We start from the raw sequence: 21046 nt of genomic DNA, 5'->3' as shown, positions 1-21046 counted from the left end.
ATTCAAAAACAAGCACAAAAGAAGCGAAACAAGCGTTCCCTCACCACCGCTGCATTGGCCGCGTCTTGAGGGGACGCGCAGGGATCTGAGCTTTGTGTTTGTGTGTTTATTGCGGGGGTGAAAGCGTTACACTGAAAGTGCTTCCAGCCTGCCGACACAGCACGGTGATGTGGAGCGTATGCAGACATCGGACGTGCCACCATGGCTAGCGGCGCGAACGCCGCCGCACCCTTCGGCTTTATCGCGGCGCTCGACGGCCGTGCTCGAGACAAGGCCTAGGCCTAATCAGGACCGTCGGTGCGCTTCTCGAACCCGCGACCTCCGGGGCCGTCATGGAGCAACCGATCCTCTGACTCCTGCGACATGTTTTCGGCCCGGGACGCGGCGGACTACAACTTGGATGTAGACGGCCATGAGATCGCGTCCAAGTGGAAGGGACTGCTGGTGGCGGCGCTCAAGAAGGTAAGCCACCGCGAGAAACCATCCAAAACAGCTGTGCGGGGTGCAGCCTTGTTTGGCACCCCAGTCCGGTCCCTGGGACCGGGTGCAAGCGCGCTGCTAAAGACTGTGCGCCTAACGACGCGCCTGTCTACGGCATCCAGTGGAACCCGGTTCCTTGTTCACTGACAAGATGCAAAACAAATGGCTGTTGCTTGGCTTTTTATCTTGAGGCCCGTGTTAACCAGCAAAATGGTCACACCTTGGAGATTCGTCGCTCGCGATAAGTTTTTTTTTTTTTTTTTCCTCTCGTGGCGACGTGTTGTTTGCACCTCATTGACCTTGTTTTCTAGTTGCGCTTGGCGCAGAATCATTATTGTCTTCGTTTGTTGCGTCACGCGCTATGGTGTAGCGATTGCGCGGGCACTACAGAAAGTGTTATCGGTAGGCGATGCTGACAGAATACGCCTTTTAGGCTTCGCACGCACCTTATCTGGCTTCTATCAGCGCGTATTCCGTGCGCGCAGATGCATCCTTCGGCATTGCACATGCAAAAAACAGCCGTTGCTTCGTGGGTTTCGAGCGGCGGCCGTGTGAATGCACTCGGGTCAGTTTGTGCGCTGCAACGCGATTTCGTTTGCAAGTGCGCTGTATGGCCTTCTGATTGCTCGGGTTTCGATAAGCGGTGGTTTCTGCCAGGAACTTGTTTCATATCGTTACGGCTAATGTTGGCTAGTGTTACCGCTTGTGGCCACTATGAGGTCCAGTTGTCCTTTTTTCGTAGCGGTTCCTTTACATCGGGTTCGTACAGTATGTAAACAACAGGTGCCATGCCATGTCTTGCCGCTTTCGTTTCAAGTTTTGATCTCTTATTTATGGTGCTGCGTTCTCGCAACTTGCAGAGGCATTTATGCGACATTTATGCAGAGGCACTTGCAACATTTATGCGTCATGCATTGGCGCAAAGTGGCAAAGTATGAAACGGAAAGCGTAGATTCCTGACATGGGTCTCTTTGATTTATTTGAATTAGCATTTTGCTTCAGCAGTGCAGTGGCACACCTTGAACCACCCCATTCGCTTCAATCGGTGCAGTTTTCTTGTGCTTTCGATGCTGACATTGCCGGGTCTGTGCAAACGTGCTAAGTAAGAGTGCAGCATGCAATGCAGCACGCAGGCACATATACACTGTTTAAACTCCCCTCACTTGTCTATGCAATATTCGTAGTGTTTACACCTCGTCTAAACAGGCTATATGGGCAGTTTGCCATCTCTCAAAGTTGCATGCATAGTTTCCGAACTGCACACTTTCTCTCGTGCTCTGGTGTGAAGGGTTTTGGAGTTTCGGTGTGGCAGAGGCCACTCAAATGACCTCTCTGTTTGATTTCTGAGAAGTCTTGTGCTTTGGCTTGGCAATTTCAACATCAAAACTTATTTCGTATCTAAGGTTACTAGCCCTGTGCATGCTGTCAAAAGAAAAAGAAAGGGCAGGAAAAAGACTACCCTTTCCCGGACTGCACAGTTATGGGCTTGCGGGAAAGTATGCAAGAAGTCTTTGCAGTGATCACGAAACGGCCGGTACTGATCTGTGCCTTGAGTTTGTGTGTACATTGTGCTCACAGTTCATGCGAGTTGCCTCCAAGTGCATCTGTAGTGCATAGTCGAACATACTGTTTCAAGTCGTGAGAGTGATGGCCGAGAGATACATTGTAGTGATGCTAATCATACGAGCATTGGTACAGCGACCAGATTTTTTGTAGGTGTGTGCCGTAGAGCAGAGTATCCTATGATGTCTGGTTGTTAGTGCTGCTACTGGTGATTAACATTAGTTTAAATACTTAAAACATAAGTTTTGTGCATTTAGTAAGAGAGGTATTAAGAGAAATGATAGTAAGAGAGGTAATAAAGCCGCTTTGCCGCAGGTGAAAGCTCTGCCAGGTTGGGTTCAGGTTCCTCTCTTGACATGAATAAACTTATAAAGTTGACAATTCTTCTTGAATTATGGATGTGACGGGGCCATAAAAAGAATTTAAAAAATCAATCGCTGTTCTACCAAATGTGTGTATGTATGCAATAATTATACTCGTGTGACAGATGGTGTATGCTATGAAACTGAAGTTATCTTATAAGGGCAAAAGGTGGCAATGTGGAAACTAGTGAATACATGCAGGCTCAAAGAATGAACTGCTGCCATGATTGCATGACGTAAATTATATGCACCCACACCGTGCATCTCCCTATGTTAAAATTCTGCCTGAAATATGTTCCACTCCGTAGAGCTTAGTTTCCTTTAAACCTTCGTGTGCAGAATATCTGTCTTGAATAGTGACGGCAATTGCTCGCACACCTTGGTTTATACGCATACTTCCATTGAACTGTTACTTTTAGGCAATTACTATAGTCTGGCGAAATTTTTCACAACTTATTGTGACTGCTTTAACGCCGACAAGTTTGCTCGTTCACCTTTAAGTGCTTTGGCTCAAATGATTTTCGGCGAGTTTTGTGGAGTCATTTTTCTAGTTAATTCGCCTTGCAAAAAAACAGAGGAGTGCTGTTGAAATGAGATGTTTGTGTAAGTTGGAAGGGGATGAAATGCAGTAGCATTTGTTTCTGGAGCTATTATGTGCCGTGATCACAGGTGTGATTAGCACATCTCACTTTTTCATATGGGCGCTCCTATTGCACTTCATACTAAGTAAAATACTGTGCTTATTAATAGTGCGGTGTGCAGGTTTATAAGTTATCTTCATGAACCTACGCTTGAGCATGCATTGCATGAACAGCAAAATTTCCACAAATATCCCTAAATAGTGTCGTTACTGACCCTTAACTAACAAATAGTGCATACCTAATATTCACAAAAGTGATTGTAATGTGTACAGAGTCATCCGCATCTAAGGTGAATGCCTCACTAGTATTCTGCGTCTCATCGCAGCTGTTCTTTATATAACCCAGAAAGCTTTTATTGTGTTTATAGATGCCATGATTAAATGTTGTATAACGTACATTTGCCGCTCAAAGTATCATAAGTTTCACTGGCTTTAAAAGTAATGAAGTGTTCACCTCAGATATGGTCGACCCTGTACATAGTTACAGTTGTCTTCGAGAAACGACGCAATGTAAATGGAGAAATATCACAAGGAATGCGGTTACAGCTCGTACAAGCTTGCGAAACATGTTATCATTATTCTGTTTCTGTTATTTAAGTTGGAAGTGATACACTAAAGAACGTACAGAATGGCTGTTTTATAAAGGCTGCATTAAGTTGAGAAATTTGTGTTAGAACAAGCGAGACGCTAGCTGTGGTTCAATGACAGACAAATTTACAACAACTCCCTTCTGCGTTCACTTTTAATAACCCCACTGTCATACATTTCAACTCGTACTGACCATGCGCAGAAAGTTGCTGTTCCTCACTTCAAGACATCAACATAATCCCACTCATTTCTGCCTAAAACTTGCAAGGATTGGAACTGCCTCCCACAATCAGTTGCATCCATCACCTCGCCTTGCAGTTTTAAAACATCGCTCGATAACATACTTGGTGTTGGAAACGTAAACGTTTGATTTTGTTGTTAGTTTTCTTGTATATTCTACTGGCTGTATAACATAGTTGCAGTTGATAATAGTTGCTTTCCAGTGTTTAATAATGTTCTAGTGTCTTGTCTATGTATTCTTTTCTTTAACATTGTTCGTCAGTGCCCGCTCCCCTCTGCAATGCTGTAAAGCCCTGATGGTACAATAAATGAATGAAAGTAAAACGTCAGTTTGTGTGTGTGTGTGTGTGTGTGTGTGAGAGAGAGAGAGAGAGAGAGAGAAAGAGAGAGGGGGAGAGAGAAAGGTGTCCTTGGAACCAGTGGAAAAATACCAAGAAGTAGAGGACGGGCAGAATGAAAACTTTATTTTTCCTACGTTTCAGTCAGGGACACCGGCCTTCATCAGGGAAAACCATATAATGAAGGCCGGTGCCCGGCTGAAACGTAGGAAAAATAAAAAGTTTTTGTTTTGCCCGTCCTCTACTTCTTGGTGTGTATGTGTATATATATATATATATATATTATATATATATATATATATATATATATATATATATATATATATATATATATATATATATATATATATATATCCGCAGTGAAAAAGATGCACGTACGAAGTGATTTTATTGACGTTTCGGCTATGGGTCCGGCCTTCATCAGAAGCTCTGATAAAGGCCGGACCCGCGGCCGTAACGTCAATAAAATCACTTCGTACGTGCGTCTTCTTCACTGCGGATAATCTTACACGGACCCAGCATCACTTTTGTTTTTAGTATATATATATATATCAAAAGGTAGATCAACCTTAAAAGGCTCTTTCATGCCCCGCCGCCGTGGTCTAGTCTAGTGGTTAAGGTACTCGGCTGCTGACCCGCAGGTCGCGGGATCGAACCCTGGCTGCAGCGGCTGCATTTCCGATGGAGGCAGGCAGAAATGTAGGCCCGTGTGCTCATATATGGGTGCACGTTAAAGAATCTCAGGTGGTCGAAATTTCCGGAGCCTTTCACTATGGCGTCTCTCATAATCATATGGTGGTTTTGGAGCGTTAAACCCCACATATCGATCAAAAGGTTTCTTCATTTCTGTTCCACGGAGAATAAATTGACATAACAGCAGATGCATATGCTAATGTTGACAGGCATAGGTACGCAAACAGTCGCGCCAGGGGTCTGACATACGTAAATGTTATAATACAAGTGCAGAATTGATATTGCCACACAAGAACATTTCAGTGCGTGTTTTTTGCGGTTATTATGGGCATGTTACTACCAATTAAAAGAACATGAATCACTTTTTTTTCTCTACATTTATTGGGATTGAGTGAAGTTTTCACAAGATGTGCTTGTATTTAAAGTCATCTTATAGTGCTGTTCAGTCAAATGTGCTTCTTCAGTGTACTAACTATCCAACTTTTGAATTTTCCTGTGCTGCCCTCTGCTCTTTCGGTAGAGGTCGAGACAATAGGTATCACCAGAGCCGAAGCCTTTGAGACGAAAAGGTGTTATGCGACTTTTCTGTTGGGCGAAGGGTGCATGCATTGTGGAATTGTGAAACAAGCGGATCGCCTTTTCTGCTTTTGCAACATGCCCGACTGCTACTATCCGCAATACGTTTCAAAGCATCTATGTGGTGTTTACAAAACCTGGCGGTTGTCAACAACCATCCCTGTTTTAGTAGAAGTTTACAGCATGTGTTTATTGATTCATAAAGAGCAAAAGCAAGCACAGTGTACATCCTTGAAAGAGCCGGATGTCGCCGAGAACCAAAAAGAAATATCGGGACAATTCTGTCAGTCCTAGGGTAGTCCTATTGGTAGGCACCTTTAGAGCACAATAATGTAGAAAGGATGCAGAAAAGCGCACTGTGGAAGGCTGTTAGAATATTCAATTTATTGTGGCAATATCAATTATGGTGGCAAACTGCTGCTTTGGACAAGGAAAGTAAATGGCAGTGTTATTTACTTTGCGGTATCGTTGCAGCCAGTATAAACATATAATTTATTTTGTTTCATGTCTCAGTCTGAAAAATTTTGCAACAGCGAAACTGTTGTAGCCCACTGTAGCTTGTGTGGTGCAACCAGAAAGCCAACTTCATGAACCGGCACTTTTTTTTTAAGTCGTCGCTTTCATCTTCTGCTTTTCTCCCAAAACACGAGCACCGATTTTTATAGCGCAGGATGCAATAACTCTGATGAGTAAGAAGAGTTAGAGAGTGAGATTGATTGATTGATTGATTGATTGATTGATTGATTGAATGAATGACTGACTAAAATAACTTTGATGACTAAGAGAAAGGGAGAGGAAGAGAAATAAAAATTGAGAGAAGGCGAAATTCTTGATGCAAAACTTTCTTTGCCAGGCAACATGAACCGGCACTTTTTTTTTAAGTCGTCGCTTTCATTTTCTGCTTTGCTCCCAAAACACTAGCACCGATTTTTATAGCGCAAAATGCAATAACTCTGATGGGTTAGAAGAGTTAGAGAGTGAGATTGATTGATTGATTGATTGAGTGATTGACTGACTAAAATAACTTTGATGACTAAAAGAAAAAGAGAGGTACAGAAATAAAAATTGAGAGAAGGCGAAATTCTAGATGCAAAACTTTCTTTGCCAGGCAACATCCGAAGGCAAGGGGCTAGCAGACCACCGTTAGAAAGGAAGCGGGGAGGGAAATGAGAAAGAGGGAAAGGGGGAAGTGTAAAAAATGTCATGAGAAAAAAAAAAGAAACGGGAAGAACATAACGCAAAAAGAAAATGTTGTGAGAGAGACAGAGAATCAAGGAGCAAAGGATATAGAGTGTGAGAGAGATACAAAGAGAAAGCGCTAAATACAGAGAGAGAAAGGAATGAAAGAGAAACTGAGAATGATAAAAGAGAGAAAGAAATGGAGAGGTGAGGAGGAGGAGAACGCCACAATCTTCATTTCTGCCTGTCTTCGCATCACTAAAGCGCAGCTTCCCTACACTTTAGTGTTGATGCAATGTGGAGATGTTGACGCATGACTAAGGTGCTGGCTACACCGTAGCTCTTAAGTAGACGGAGCATACAACAAAACAAATGGAATGGAACTTGTTACTCAATGACATTTTACCCTCGCCTAGCTTAGACATTTTATCGAACATAATTAATGACTACCTAAAAGCATGACCCCATATAGCAAACCTGATTTCTCTTGTGTGTGCTTCTTGAATCTATGAGGGCCCCGCCACGGTGGTCTAGTGGCTAAGGTACTCGGCTGCTGACCCGCAGGTCGCGGGATCAAATCCCGGCTGTGGCGGCTGCATTTCCGATGGAGGCGGAAATGTTGTAGGCCCGTGTACTCAGGTTTGGGTGCACGTTAAAGAACCCCAGGTGGTCAAAATTTCCGGAGCCCTCCACTACGGCGTCTCTCATAATCAAATAGTGGTTTTGGGACGTTAAACCTCACAAATCAATTGAATCTATGAGGTTTTTTTTCTTTTGTTTAACTATTGTTCCACCTTTTGTAACTGTTCCCAAGTGTCTCGTATATTCATTGTATACTAGTGCTTGTACTCTGATGTTATAATAGTTATTTATTTATTTATTAGAATACCCTCAGGGCCCGTAGGGCATTACAGAGGCGGTGGGTACAACATTTATAACACACAAGAAAAAAAAGACAAAATAAAGAAACACGTGTCAGATGCGCAAATCAGGAAGGCAACATAAGTCAACTAAATATGTATAAGAATTCAAGCACATACAAGACAAAGATAGATAATGGAAACTGCGTATAGTTACAAGCATTGCTGAGAAATTGCAGTCTTGAATAACAAAGGGTCTGTTATTGTTACAACGGAAGAGGGAAGGTGGTTCCAATCGGCGGCTGTTTTCGGTAAGAAGGCTGCTGAAAAGAATTTGGTGCGGCAAAACGGAATGGCAACCTTATGCTGATGATCAATGCGCGATGAGTGGTATGACGGTTGTGAAATGAGGTCTCGCTTCATTGATGGATTGTGAAAAAATATCTTATGAAAAAAATGCAGTCGCGCCAGTTTCCTCCGGACAGTTAAATTGGGTAGGTCAAGGTTAGATTTCATTTCTGATATGCTAGCAGTACGGGAATAATTAGAACAAATGAACCGAACTGAGCGGTTCTGAACAGATTCTAACGCGTTAATTAAATTTTGCTGCACGGGATCCCATATAGCGGACGCGTACTCAAGCTTTGGGCGAATTAGTGATCGGTATAATAGAATTTTGAGGGACAGCGGAGCGCGAGAAAAGTTGCGGCGTAAGTATCCTAGCGTTCGGTTAGCGTTATTACAGATGTAGGTAACATGCGTGTGCCAAGATAGATTGTTGGTAATGTAAACGCCGAGGTACTTATATGAAGAGACATGCTGGAGGGGAACGGTGTGGGAATGTATTGCGTGATTAAAGATTCAACTTTCATTTTTAACAGTGTTAATAAATAAATGAATGAATGAATGAATGAATGAATGAATGAATGAAATACACAGTAGGATATGGAAAAAAGACAGATACACAAAAATTAAGATGCATGTTTTTACAGTTAGTACCATTTTTGGGGAGATAACACATATTTAAAAGGACCTCTGGTTAGGTTCTACATTCAGGTGTATAAAAGGCATTTGCACACAGAATTCCATTCGACGAAAGTTTCACATGCCCATTGCAGGTACAGTGCCAAGTGCATCCCACACTGACTGCCACGGACGAGGCCCTGCAATATGTCGAGGGCCTGGTTCTGCGGCTACTATGGACGCTGTGCGGAGGCCGGCCGCACTCGGTGCAGGATGTGGAGGACCGTGTGCGCCGCCTCTTCCCGAACCCCATCGATCTGTGGGCCATCAAGGACGCCCAGGCGGCCCTGGAGCGTGGTCGTCGCCGCTCCTCCCTCGTGCTGCCGCTCGACAAGATACACCCCCTCCTGCACAAGGTGGGCTCTCTGCCGTGGCTCTGCGCACATGCATGCGCTTGTTTAAGGAAGGAACATATTTGCACAGCGCAAGACTGCAAGTAGTTACGACGTAACTACAGAAGAAGAGAAAAGGACAGAAAGAGTGCGTGGCCGGTCAATATGTGTTTTGATGGCGCTTGGCCAGTTGCGATATGTACTGATCGTGTAAACTAAGGCAAGAACTTTATTTTCTTGCATCGCTCTTTCTGTCCTTGTCTTTTCTTCTGTAGTTACGTCGTAACTACTCGTAGTATTGCGCTGTGCAAATATGTTGATTTCCAATCACCTACTAGCCCAAGCATCTGTATTATTGAGGAAGAGATATTGAATGTGTTTGACTCTGTTGACCCCAAGGTGGATTTGTCGGCACGATTCTTGTGTCCCGTGTGGCAGTCGGAAAGGGGCATGGTGCTTCTATGCTACAGCAGGAAAAGACCACATAGTCGTAATGCCAATGCATTCACCTCCATTGTGTCATGGCAGCAACTTGCAGACTAAAAAAAAGCGAGTGCAAGACCTAATACAGAGTGTGCGCTACCGCTACGCTAACCCAACCAGGTAGCAATCCACCGAACAAGGAATAGTTGCATAAGCCAGGGCAGTATGTAATCATCCCGAAGCTAGCATGTGGAACATGCATCGTAGGGAAGAAGCGAGGGCCAGAGTTGCGAAGAAATGTACCATGAACAACACTTCAGAGGCCGGTCAAGATGGGTTTTGATGGCGCGTGGCCAGTTGAGACATGTACCGATAATGTGAAAAAATGCTAGAACTTTATTTCCTTGCATATAAACCGCAGACCTCGCAAAGGCTTCCAGAAAAAAAACGAATGCTTTTGACATCATTCTGCCTTCCCTACATACGTTAAGCGATGTCATAAAGCCAACTACCAGACTTCCGCCCATATAACCAACACCCCCAACGTTAGCTCTGAATTTTCTCTCTAATTTGAGCCGGTTATGCATGAGAAATTTGAATAACATGACTTCAGGAGGGGGCTGCAGTTTGTAGCTTCGGGGCACTAGCAGCGTTTTTTGTTTTTTTATTTTTTATAGGCTGTTGAGGTTTGAGTTTTAAAAATGTGATGTTACGACGTGCAGGTTCTGGGCTATCGGCTAGACCTTCAAGTGAGCCAGTACATGGTGGCTGTGCTGGAGTACATAGCAGCTGACATCCTCAAGCTGACTGGCAACTACGTCAAGAACATCCGCCATGTTGAGATCACCTGCCAGGACTGCCGGGTCGCCATGTGTGCCGACAAGGTGCCGCGTCTTGTAATTTGTTGCCTCTGTTCTTTGCCTCTTCTGCTCTGCATTCACTCTTCATTCGAAGCACTGTTTTATAGAAAGTGACTCCTGGGAAACCCGGATGCACTCAAATTAACACACGTCTACCTCAAAAGCAAACTTCGTCACGATTGTGTTGCCTAGAAATGTATTTCCAACGCTGTTGTTACATGATTGCTTGGAGGCTGCCTTGTGCAAACTGGCTGCCCTTGTGCAAACTGGCTGCTTTGTTTTGATCGTAAATCCTAAACAGCTTTTCTATATTCATTTGATGAGACTTTGCAGCTTGAGTTACATTTTAAATACTTGGCATTTAATGTAAATTTGAAAAGAATGTAACCTTTTTTTAACCTATTTCCTCAGAGCATCGTTTGACTGTGTACCAGATGTCTGGGAAAGAAAATGTCAAAATGCCTCATGTCTTAGCATTGTAGTTCAACTTTGATGTCGTGTCCACTATCAACACATCTACCACTCGGACACATCATGAAACCATGATGCAATCATGGCGACTCACGATTACCAGAATAGTATTGAGCGCCCTGCATTTCGACAATTGTTCTTTTCCCTACCCCTCTGACTGTTCCTTTCCTACGTGACCGTGCCAGGTTCTCATGGACATGTTCCACGGCGAAGACCTTGCGGCAGCCGAGGAAGAGTCTCTGGGCACCCGGCCACCATCCTCGTATGACGAGGAGGTCAAGGACCTTATTGCCGAAGAGAGGCAGCACATACGAGAACTCAACATGATCGTCAAGGTTTTTCGCGAGCCCCTGGATAAACTCTTCCCGGGGAGCAAGGTGCGGCAGCGTGTTTGAACCGTTGTAATGGGCCGCATGGCCGTCTTGCCATACTTGAGCTTGCTCCTCAAAGTTTTACTTTAAATTTATTGAGTGAGTGCTATATGTACCGATGAGTCGTTCTTGGCAAGGCTACTTTCGTAAGCCTTCAGCGGTAGCCATAGGACTTGTCTCTGTGGTATCATTCAATAGAACTTTACTAGAGTAGCTTTCAGGCCAGCATTATTGTATAGATTCTGAGGTAGAACAGTGCGAAAAACGGGACAGCAATCACACAACACTCCGATGTTCATAAACATTGCGGCAGAACAGCGAAAAAAAAAAAAAAGGGAACAGTGAACACATGGGGCGCAGCACTGCTTGCTGTTCTGTTTCTTATGCTGTTCTGCCACAATGTTAGTGAACTGGTTAGCGTACCTAGAAACCCTTGCACAGGTTGGTTTTCCTCTTCTTATGCAGATGCCACGATTTACTTTGATTTTCTTGCTACTATTTCTTTGAGTGATTTCTTTAAAATTGAGTTGCTGATGATGTCTTATCTTTACGTGTAGCAGTATAATAGTGCAAGCGGTGAGGTACCTCGCAGTGTGTGAGTGTATCTCTTCAGCGATAAAGCGTTGTACTTACTGTTCCTGTCTTTCTGCAGGATTTGGATGTCATCTTTGGCAATGTCAGCGAGGTGTACGAGTTCAGTGTCTCGCTCCTCGGCTCCTTCGAGGACGTCGTCGAAATGACCGACGAAAATCAGAGTCCTGCCATTGGTTCCTGTTTCTACGAAATGGCAGAGGTACAAATGCTTTCACGCTTATTTCTTTTAATCGATTGCGTTGTTCCGCCAGTACAAAGGGCAAACAGCAAACTGGAAAGTACTGTCATAAGCACGATAAGCAAGAATGCGGGAGCGAGTGGCAGATAGCCCCGAACCCCAATTCGTTCGACATTCGAATGGCACTGTCTCAAATCTAGTAGGACGAGTCACACTTTTCCACGAACTGTTGTCAATCCAACCATGCCTCTGGTTTTACTGCACATGACACTGATAAGAGCTTGATATTGTAGCACCTGTTATAGCCTGATGCACAGCAAATAGGGTTACTTTTTTGTTTGGTCCTATTTTTTTGTATTTAACTTCATGTGACACAAACACACAAATGTGAATCGAAAAACAGATTAACAGCAGTATCTTGCGCAGAGCTATAACAGCACAATGTCACTTAGCGGGGCAGAATGGCCTTATAATTGTGAGGAGCCGGTGATGCGTATTCAGCTGCCATTTTGTGTCAAAACAAGAGAGGCAGGAGGTTCAATGGCCAGCGGAAGTGCCGCGCCCTTCCCATTTTGTGATAGAGGCCGCTTTGTACTGCTCCACATCAAGTTTGAGACCATTTGCAATGCATTTGCGTGTTGCCGCTCATATTGCTCACAATAGTGCATTGCTGCATCTGCCAATGTGTGTCGTGGTTTTCAAGTGCCTAAATATAGAGGTTACATTTCGGTTAGTATGCTGGCTTATGCAAAAAATTGTGTGGTGCATTGTCAGGTTTGTATTGCATTTCTTTGCGGCAGTACGCATGGCAGTTGCGCTTCACGTTTCGGCAAGACAAATGACATTGGTTATAACATTTTAATTTACCTTTTCTATTCCATCTTTTCTTGTAGTACGACGAGTTTGACGTGTATGACGACTACGCACAAACTGTGGTAGCCCGAAGCTGTCGCGACACGTTGGCTGAGCTGCTGCTGAAGCCGGATGTGGCCAGCTCCCTACAGGTAAGCCAGTCTTTTCAATGGAGTTTTCCATGAATATGCAATTCCAGCTGCCCACCTAGCTATCCCGTTTCGAGGCTTGCATTTTTTTAGGGGTTCCTCGCCCACTCTTTCACTTGAGAAACCTGCAAAAGGGTTTTATAGTAATTCATGCTTAGCCTCTTTTATTCCCCCCCCCCCCCCCTTTACCTTCGTAGACTGCTGGACATGGCTTTCTGCTAGCAGTGAAGTATGTTCTGCCAAGGTTACTCGTGGGTCCGGTGGCCCACTGCTTTCAGTATTTTGAAGCCATCAAGGTGAGTAGCAAAGCTTTCTATTCACATTACCGTGCTTGTCTGCAGCAGAGGCAGCATTTTTCGTAAATACAGAATGTAGAGCGTGCTTTGAAATTGTAACACAGTAGTCATGCCGTTCCGTAATGTAAGGAGTGATATAGAATAAAGTGGGGCTTTTAGGAACGCAACTTTGGGGCATGCAGTGTCACTTAATAAGTGCTGTGCTGTCGGTGCGTTATAGGGTATTGCCTTTCCTAGTAGAGCGTCTAAACACAAAACACAATTTCTTGTATGTAATAAGTTGCATATAATTAATAAATGTATTGAATTTCATGGTGCTTTTTCCTTGTGTAGGTGAGTTGAGATCACTATTACTCTTTATCATTCTATTACTTTTTCTAATAACCAATTACATCTAGTCTGTTACATTATTAACCAGAAAGGTGTAGCATTCCATGCCGCTTTGAGCACTCGTACAGTAGAATGGCTCTGGCTGTAACAAGCTGCCTTGCAGTTGAAAACTTTAGCGCTCCATTAAGTTTCCAAGCTTGTACAACTTCGAATATTCTGTTGAAAGTTTGCTTTGTTTCGAATTTCACGTGGTCGGGAAATTTTCATTGGGAAAGTGGAGAATTCTACAAGAAATGTTTTCCAGTCGCCTACCACACATGTAGAGTGCAATGTCGTCGTCGTAGATGTCTACCTGAGAGAATTTCTTGTCAGACCAGAAGATGGACGACACCACATTGCTGTTGGGTGACGCCAGCGGTCAGATTTTGTCAACATTCAACATCAAGTTAAAATTTTAATTCCTTTTTTTGAAGAAGGAAAGTATGCTCGTTGCCGCCAATATGATGATCTTGTCATTTGCGTCATCATCACAAATTTTTTTTCCAAGCGGCGGGCAGTTTTGTTAATTACTTGCTAATTAAAGTTAATTACTCAAACTCACAGAAACCAACACATTCCTTCAGTTTCTTGCTTAAAATGTAATATTGGGTGCCTTGGAATCATGCCATGCAAATTTGATGCATTTTCAGACAGTGCATCATAATTTGTGCCCGAAGGGGATATTTACGGTTGAGATTTGGCAGATCGTACACGCGTCTTCGCATGAAGTGACCCCGCAGGCTGTTTTGACTATCAAATTTTGTTAGTGCCCCTGTAATGCTTTCGCAAGATAAGCATTTACCAAGGCCACCTCCGCACACAAACTGCGATGCACCGAATGTCATTCTTTCTTTGTGCAGGTGTTGCAGCAGATGGCACCAACGGAAGAAGACCGGGAGACATTGGAGCAGGCCGAAGGATTGCTCCGGAGGCTGAAGGCCCAACTTACACGTACCTGCGCTGACAAGCTGCCACGTAAAAGGCCTGGGTGAGAATTAGTCGGGCCGACTTGATTTTAATGTACACAGCCCTGTGTTGCTGGGCTAGCTGATGTGACTGTTGCATGAAGGGTGCTAAGTAAAAAGAAGATGTGGATAGGAAAGACAACCAGTTTTATTGAGTCTGAACGCTCCTAAGAGCAGTTTTTTGCACACGCACCAAGATTGGTTCACTTTTTGCAAGACTTTCGATCGGAGGACCGACGACGCAACAGTCATGCAAAAGTGACTGGAGGCCGTAACGTCTTTCATTAATGCCTGTGTGGCATTATAAGGATTTGGGTGAAAAGAAAATAACCAAACTCCATTTGTAAAGTCATTCAGTAATCACCCTTGACTGATTGGCCCTTGACTTTCTCGAGGATACAGCCCTGTAGAACTAATGGGCCTGTTTCAACAAATGTTTTCCATTTCTATTTTAGGGAGGCATCCTTACGCATGCACAGCCGTGACCGCCGAGCCACAGCACTACACAAGATGAAAGAGCTGCAGAAGGCTGTCGACGGTTGGGAAGGGCGGGACATCGGCCAGTGCTGCAACGAGTACATCATGGGTGAGTGCTGTGGCCCACTGGTCTCGTCTGTGTTCCAAGGACGGTCGTTGATGATGCAAGCCATTCTGTCTGTTCGCATACACCGTGCCTTATTCACTGCTAGCTTATTAGCCACAACACACTTCATCAAGTGTACACCACGTGATGAAGTGTGTTGTAGCTAATAAGCTAGCACTGCATGAAATACGCATATTACAGTACATTTGTTGAGGCAGTACACTCAAACTTCCATGTAACGAACCCAGATATAATGAAGTATCGATCATAACAAAGTAAATAAAGAATAGTCTAGCTATATATATATAGTGTTAGGAATGTACCGTTATAACGCATATTTGGATATAGCAAACTTATTTTCATCTGAGGTGTAACTTTGTTATAATGAGGTTTGAGTGTACATATATGTTAGAGGCCATGAACAACCTTTATTTTTGTTGTCAAAATTACCTAACTTGCAGCCCCAAGTATGCAGACACTTCATGTGGTTATTTCAGTATTTAAAGAGAAAGAAAATCTTGCGTTGTCTGTTTTTTACACAAAAAAGCCAAATTTTAATAAAAGTTTCGATGCAACCAAGTGGATTGCCCATTTCACCCACTTCATTCTGTCAGAGCTTAACTATACTAATTGCCATCGTTGTGCTCCAAGATTTTATATTGCTGGTCTTGAGCTCATTCGATAAGTGTTCATTTTCTAACATCCCATCTTTAGCTGCAGTATTGTTCACCGTGAGAACTAATTGACAGTGTAGCTGTAAAAAGGGGTGCCGTGCCCCTTTTAGTTGTAGGAGAGGAAAGGCACAGACATCCAGACATCTCATGTTTTGGCAAGCTGATTGATGAATTGATTGTACCATAAAATTTCGGAGCATATAAGTGTTTTGTGGAGAAAGTGAAGTTCATTCATTTATTGATTGATTGTCTGTACAAAAGAACTTCAAAGCGTATTTATAAGTGATTCGGTCCCGCATATGCAGACGGCACACTTGGCAAAGTGGGCTCGGGTCGCCGGCTGACGGAGCGACACCTGTTCCTGTTTGACGGGCTGGTGCTCCTCTGCAAGCACAGCAATAAGCGCTCGAGCGTCACCGGAGGGCCGACACCCGAATACCGTCTCAAGGAATGCTTCTTTCTGCGCAAGGTCGAGATCCTCGATCGAGAGGACACCGACGGTACGCAGATGTTGCTCAAACTGGAAGCTGTAACTTGGACCAAGGAGTTTTCTTTACTCAAGCTTTGACAGTGGGGCTGTTGAAGGTCGAAATTAATTCTTTCTAGTGGGTACGTTCTGCATAAATTGGCAGGCCCCTCTTGTCGCCTTCAGGTCACTAACGAAAGCAAGTTTTGTGTAACTAGTTTGCGGGTATGTGCCACAGGAGTCCGGCACGGCCCAACTGTAGTGTCCAATGCAGTAACGATGAAGCTATCTATAAGAAACCTAACGAGTATGTGTCAAGGAGCGCCTAGGAAGCATGTGCCACAAAAATTGGGCAAGCCGCTGTAGTCTTCACGATGTTAATAAGTTATCCAACCTCTGTATGTGTGGTATTTTGAAAGGGCACCCCCTGACACGCTTCTGTCCCTGTTTGCAGAGCTCAAGTTTGCCTTCGAGATAGCTCCGCGCGATGCCCCGCACATCGTGCTCTTTGCCAAGAACGCCGAGGAGAAGAGTAACTGGATGGCCAGTCTTGTCATGCTAAACATGCGCAGGTAAGCTCGAGCATTCCTCATGGGAACTTGCATTGGATTAGTTGGCTAATAGTTGGCACTAACCATGAAACTATAGTTACTTAACGCAAAATAACAATAGGGGTGGAAGGAGAAAGTTTAGCATTGATAAAGCTGCTGATATGTAATGAGCTATAGTAAAGCATACTGTAGCTCCTTACCCATCCTTGATTTGTTGTTTTGTACTCGGTAACCATAGTTTCATGGCCAGTACCATTAGAGCATTCCTCGTGACGTTCCTGTACCCATCAGGTGGGAGAATCTTGCCTCTAAGTGTTGGCCTAATGCATGTCTTGCCGGTATTACCCCATAACACAGCAAACCCTGTGATTACCGTATATTGCCGATTATAATGTGTTTTTTTTTTTTTTATAAAATGGTTTTTTAAAGTTCGGAGGTCAACCTATACGCGGAATCTCCAAGTCGACTTGGAATCGTAAAGTCCACTTTTCTGAGGGGTCCGACAAATGACGGTCGTCCCCAGATTCACTGCTATTTGACGCATCGATAACATTCGTTGCAAAGGCAACGGAGTCGCAAGAACTGCTATTGCCCAATGCACGCACTGGTTCTGGAACTGGACATCTTTATGGTCTGCCGTGGCGATCCTCAAACTACGGTACAGCTATGGTGTCTAGAGGAGGAGGAGGAGGTCATAATTTTTTCTTGATGCGTCACCGACGGCATCTGTTTCAATCGTAGAGCCACCGCATCGGTGCGTCTGTCGCGCGAGATCAGCAACAACACCGGTAGTTGTTGCATATGGCAGTGCATTTGACTCTAGAAGAAACGCGACGCGTGTTTATCTCGCGTGAGAAACTCGACATGCATGTCTTGCCATCAAAAAACGTGACGTTTAATGTTCGCGAAAGACGTGACATGCGTTTCTCGCTTTAGTGGACACCGTGCTGTAACAGCTTTTGCTGACTAGGCAATTGAAAAATTCAGATTTCCCTCAAAGCATCATCTGGCAGTGACGTGTGGGCTGGCAACGCTTTGTCAGGAACTAAACCACATGACCAGTCAGATGTGCCCCATGCATGCACCCACAAGCGTCTTCATGTTCTATTACGTTTGCGCCTGTTTGCCATTTCTGCATTTGCCTCGCTTGCAAACTGTGGTGTGCGCGATTTGTGAAGCTGCTCAACAGACACCAAGATGCCACCGCTACAACGGCAACAGTACAGCGCTGCGTTCAAGCGGCAAGCGATCCTCTATGCAGAGTCTGAAAGCAACGTTAAAGCAGGGTGGAAGTTGGATGGGTCAGAAAAGCCCCGCAGCATGCTCACACTAGACTCCTTTCGGGGCCCTATCACAGATCGAGTGAGAAAAGCCGTAGTGGACTCTTGATGTGAGTCTATTATCACTTCGGCGGGGCGGACGCCTATTCTTTAGCCACTGGACATGGCGCTCAACAAGCTATTCAAAAATCGCATGTGTGCATTCTACAGTGAATGGCTCCAACGAGAGTCACCGATGGGAAAGCTGAAGCGCGCCTCTTTGAGTGAAGTGGCGCAATGGATTAACGATACCCATTATGAACTGACAACCGACATGGTCCGTGCGGCATTTCTCCTGCGCGGCGTCTCGGTACGATCAGCACCCCATTCGACGGCGAGCAGCCGCCGTGGCTCACACGATGGCAATGACCGTGACTGCTGCATCCTTCTTTCAAGTGACGAGGAGTCGTAAGCGATGTTTCACGTTCAAATAAATGTTTCTTTGCATCGCTCCCTCTCCTGAAAGACTTACTGGTGTGCTGTGACCGCAGCACGAGACTGTGTTCAGTCAACTTTTTTTTTTGCCTAGAAGGGGTTCCAAGTTGGGGGGTCTACTTATAATCGGCAAAATACGATAGGTATGTTTTTTACGCGAGTGCTGACAAACGTGTAATTTCAGAATACCTTAACAAGTGATAACAATTGCCGGCCGTGTAGCGCTTGCTGATAATCGTTATTGTGTCCTTGTGCAGCATGCTGGAGCGAACCCTGGACAGCATCCTGTCCGACGAGGAAAAGAAACATCCGCTGCGGTTACCTGAGAACTACAGGTCAGCCACTCTGACCGACCTTGCAGCTTTGCTTGGTTGCTTTCTTCTCTGCTGCACTGTTACGGCGTTGGACATTACTGGCTTGGTATTAATGGATGTCGTTTGGGGAGATACTCAGTTTTGCAACCATCTTGAAATTTTCACTCCGATCAAAAGCTTTATTTTCGGTTTAGACACGTCTATGTTAGTTTCAGGCATGCAGGCACCATTCATTTGAGTTTTTATTCCGTTGAAATTTGAATTTTAATCCTTTTATGGTGTTCTGTCACATTAATTCAAATAAAAGAAAAATGATGGCCCTCTCCGGTTGTCGGCTGGCCGTGCTGTACTTCATCATAATCATTATTTTAATTGTTTTACTAGATATTTTCTCTGCATACTTATTGCTGGAAGCCCTCTACCGCTACGACCTATATGTTTTCTCATATTTTGCCCAAATATAACCTTAAATGGAGTCTCGAGGTGCCTGGAAAATATGTTCCATTTTACAGATGTTCCACTTACTGAGAGAGGAACAGAGGGTGCATAATCCAAGTATGGAACCAGTCGTATTAGAGGCAGTTTCATTCAAGTAGCAATTGCATTTAGGAGGTTTTCATTTACAGAGATTTTACTGCGATTTTCAAGTAATTTAAATAGCTCTACTAAAAACTGGTACACTCCTGAGGTGCGAGATCAGATGACTTTTTTTCTGCATCCCGTGACTACATTCATTTGCTATGCTAGAAAAATGTCAGCTCCACCTGCAGCCATTGCTACCCCTTACACTGGGAATTCGCATAAATGATCCATCTGATAACGCTTGCTCGTTTTCGCGAGCTCAAGCACGTATTGTTTCAAGATTCTAGCCGATCTTTCGCTGCAGACGTTCGTTTACCGGCTAGTTTTTTAGGCTGGAAACCTTTAAACTACCATTGCAGCAGCCGACAGGCCAGCCTGAACGTCCTGATAAATTACGTTTGGTATTTGGAAATCACTGCTCTGCCAAATGTAATGCTTTAGGTCATAACTATGAACCTTTAATTCTGTATATGGGTTGTATTTACCATATACACACGAATAGTAGGCGCACCTCCAGTTTGGTTGCGAGAAGTCGGATCTTTTTTATTTCCACCCGTAATATGCGCACCCCGAACTTGGCCGTGATCAGTAGTTTTGTACTGTATTTGTACGATTGCAATTCAACTCCTTCTTACGTTAACTGGAGTGAGGAAAAAGAAAATAAAGAAGACACGGCAGTGCTATGCCATCTGAATGGCCTCGCAGAGTGAGAAAGAAAGGCAATTAACTTTTGCACCAGCACCGGCTTGGCTCCGTCCACGCATGGAACAAGCAACCATGTCCTCAACAAGTGTGTTTTGAGTTTTCGGTCGGAAAAAGCGTTGCCGTTATCGCGTTAAACGCTTTTCAGCTTTCCACTTGAGCTTTCGCCTTTCCTGCCACTATGCAGGCTTTCACAAGCTCGGCACACTGTTGTCACTCTTGATCTCCCAACCACGAACCAAAATATGGTTTTATGCGCACTACAGCTAGATCAGTGCCTCGTTGCGATCTTTTCGACGCCCAATCTTCGTGTTGTCTTGTATAAACTTTCCACAACAACGTGCCGAACTATAGGCTAAGCCTATGCAGCCTTGGTTGCTCTTTAGAGGCGGCCGTGTGCGATCAAAGTTGTGGTTTTGTGTGGAACCAATGTAACTTTTTGGGGTGGCTTTACTTGAAGGAATGAAGGCATGGGTGGCACTCGTAACACTCAAATGGTGGCTCGAGATTCGATCGCAATGACCGGAACGATCGGTACAGTTCAGCGCACAAAATTTCGGTCGTGATAATGCGCACAGTCTAGGTGTCCTGAAGCATAATCGGGGAATGTTTGGGATGGTACTCTCTTTTCGTGGGTAGGGTATGTGTGCGTGTTTGTGTGTGTGTGTGTTTTTTGCCCCCTCCCCCCCCCCCCCCACACACACACAGCTCATTTCGTTAGCAATGTGGATCTTTGGATGTACACTTTTTGAAAATTTGAATGCAGTGACCACACGGCATCACATGCCTTTGAGGCTGCATGCTCAACATGTTTTGCGCTAGAGCATCCTATGAAGAAGGTTGTTTAGGCTGTAGTGCAGATATTCACATCTTTGGATGGGCGGTCTATGCTGTAGTTCGAAATATAATTTTCGGAAACCTCACCCCACGTAATATGCGCACCCCAAACTCGGCGCTGAATTATCTAGAAAAAAAAAAGTGCTCCTATTATGCAAGTGAGTACGATACATAAGCTAAT

At 44.4% G+C, this 21046-nt stretch overlaps 1 protein-coding gene across 1 annotated transcript in view; it reads left to right on the top strand.

The window, feature by feature from the left end:
- Positions 1 to 212: 212 nt before the first annotated feature.
- The window catches only part of LOC119167070 (Son of sevenless), a 35383-nt gene continuing 14549 nt past the window's right edge, over positions 213 to 21046 (top strand). The window contains exons 1-12 of the mRNA XM_075867107.1: positions 213 to 462; positions 8638 to 8898; positions 10020 to 10181; positions 10814 to 11005; positions 11652 to 11792; positions 12665 to 12775; positions 12970 to 13068; positions 14298 to 14425; positions 14858 to 14988; positions 15965 to 16159; positions 16580 to 16697; positions 18688 to 18765. Of these exons, the coding sequence (XP_075723222.1) occupies positions 364 to 462; positions 8638 to 8898; positions 10020 to 10181; positions 10814 to 11005; positions 11652 to 11792; positions 12665 to 12775; positions 12970 to 13068; positions 14298 to 14425; positions 14858 to 14988; positions 15965 to 16159; positions 16580 to 16697; positions 18688 to 18765 (1715 nt within the window). The 5' untranslated portion in view covers positions 213 to 363. The remainder of the gene's footprint in view (positions 463 to 8637; positions 8899 to 10019; positions 10182 to 10813; positions 11006 to 11651; positions 11793 to 12664; positions 12776 to 12969; positions 13069 to 14297; positions 14426 to 14857; positions 14989 to 15964; positions 16160 to 16579; positions 16698 to 18687; positions 18766 to 21046) is intronic.

Source organism: Rhipicephalus microplus, chromosome 6, assembly GCF_043290135.1.
Source record: "Rhipicephalus microplus isolate Deutch F79 chromosome 6, USDA_Rmic, whole genome shotgun sequence".
Lineage (NCBI taxonomy): Eukaryota > Metazoa > Arthropoda > Arachnida > Ixodida > Ixodidae > Rhipicephalus > Rhipicephalus microplus.
The sequence above is the reverse complement of the archived record's forward strand: the minus strand, read 5'-3'. Positions and strand labels throughout refer to the sequence as shown.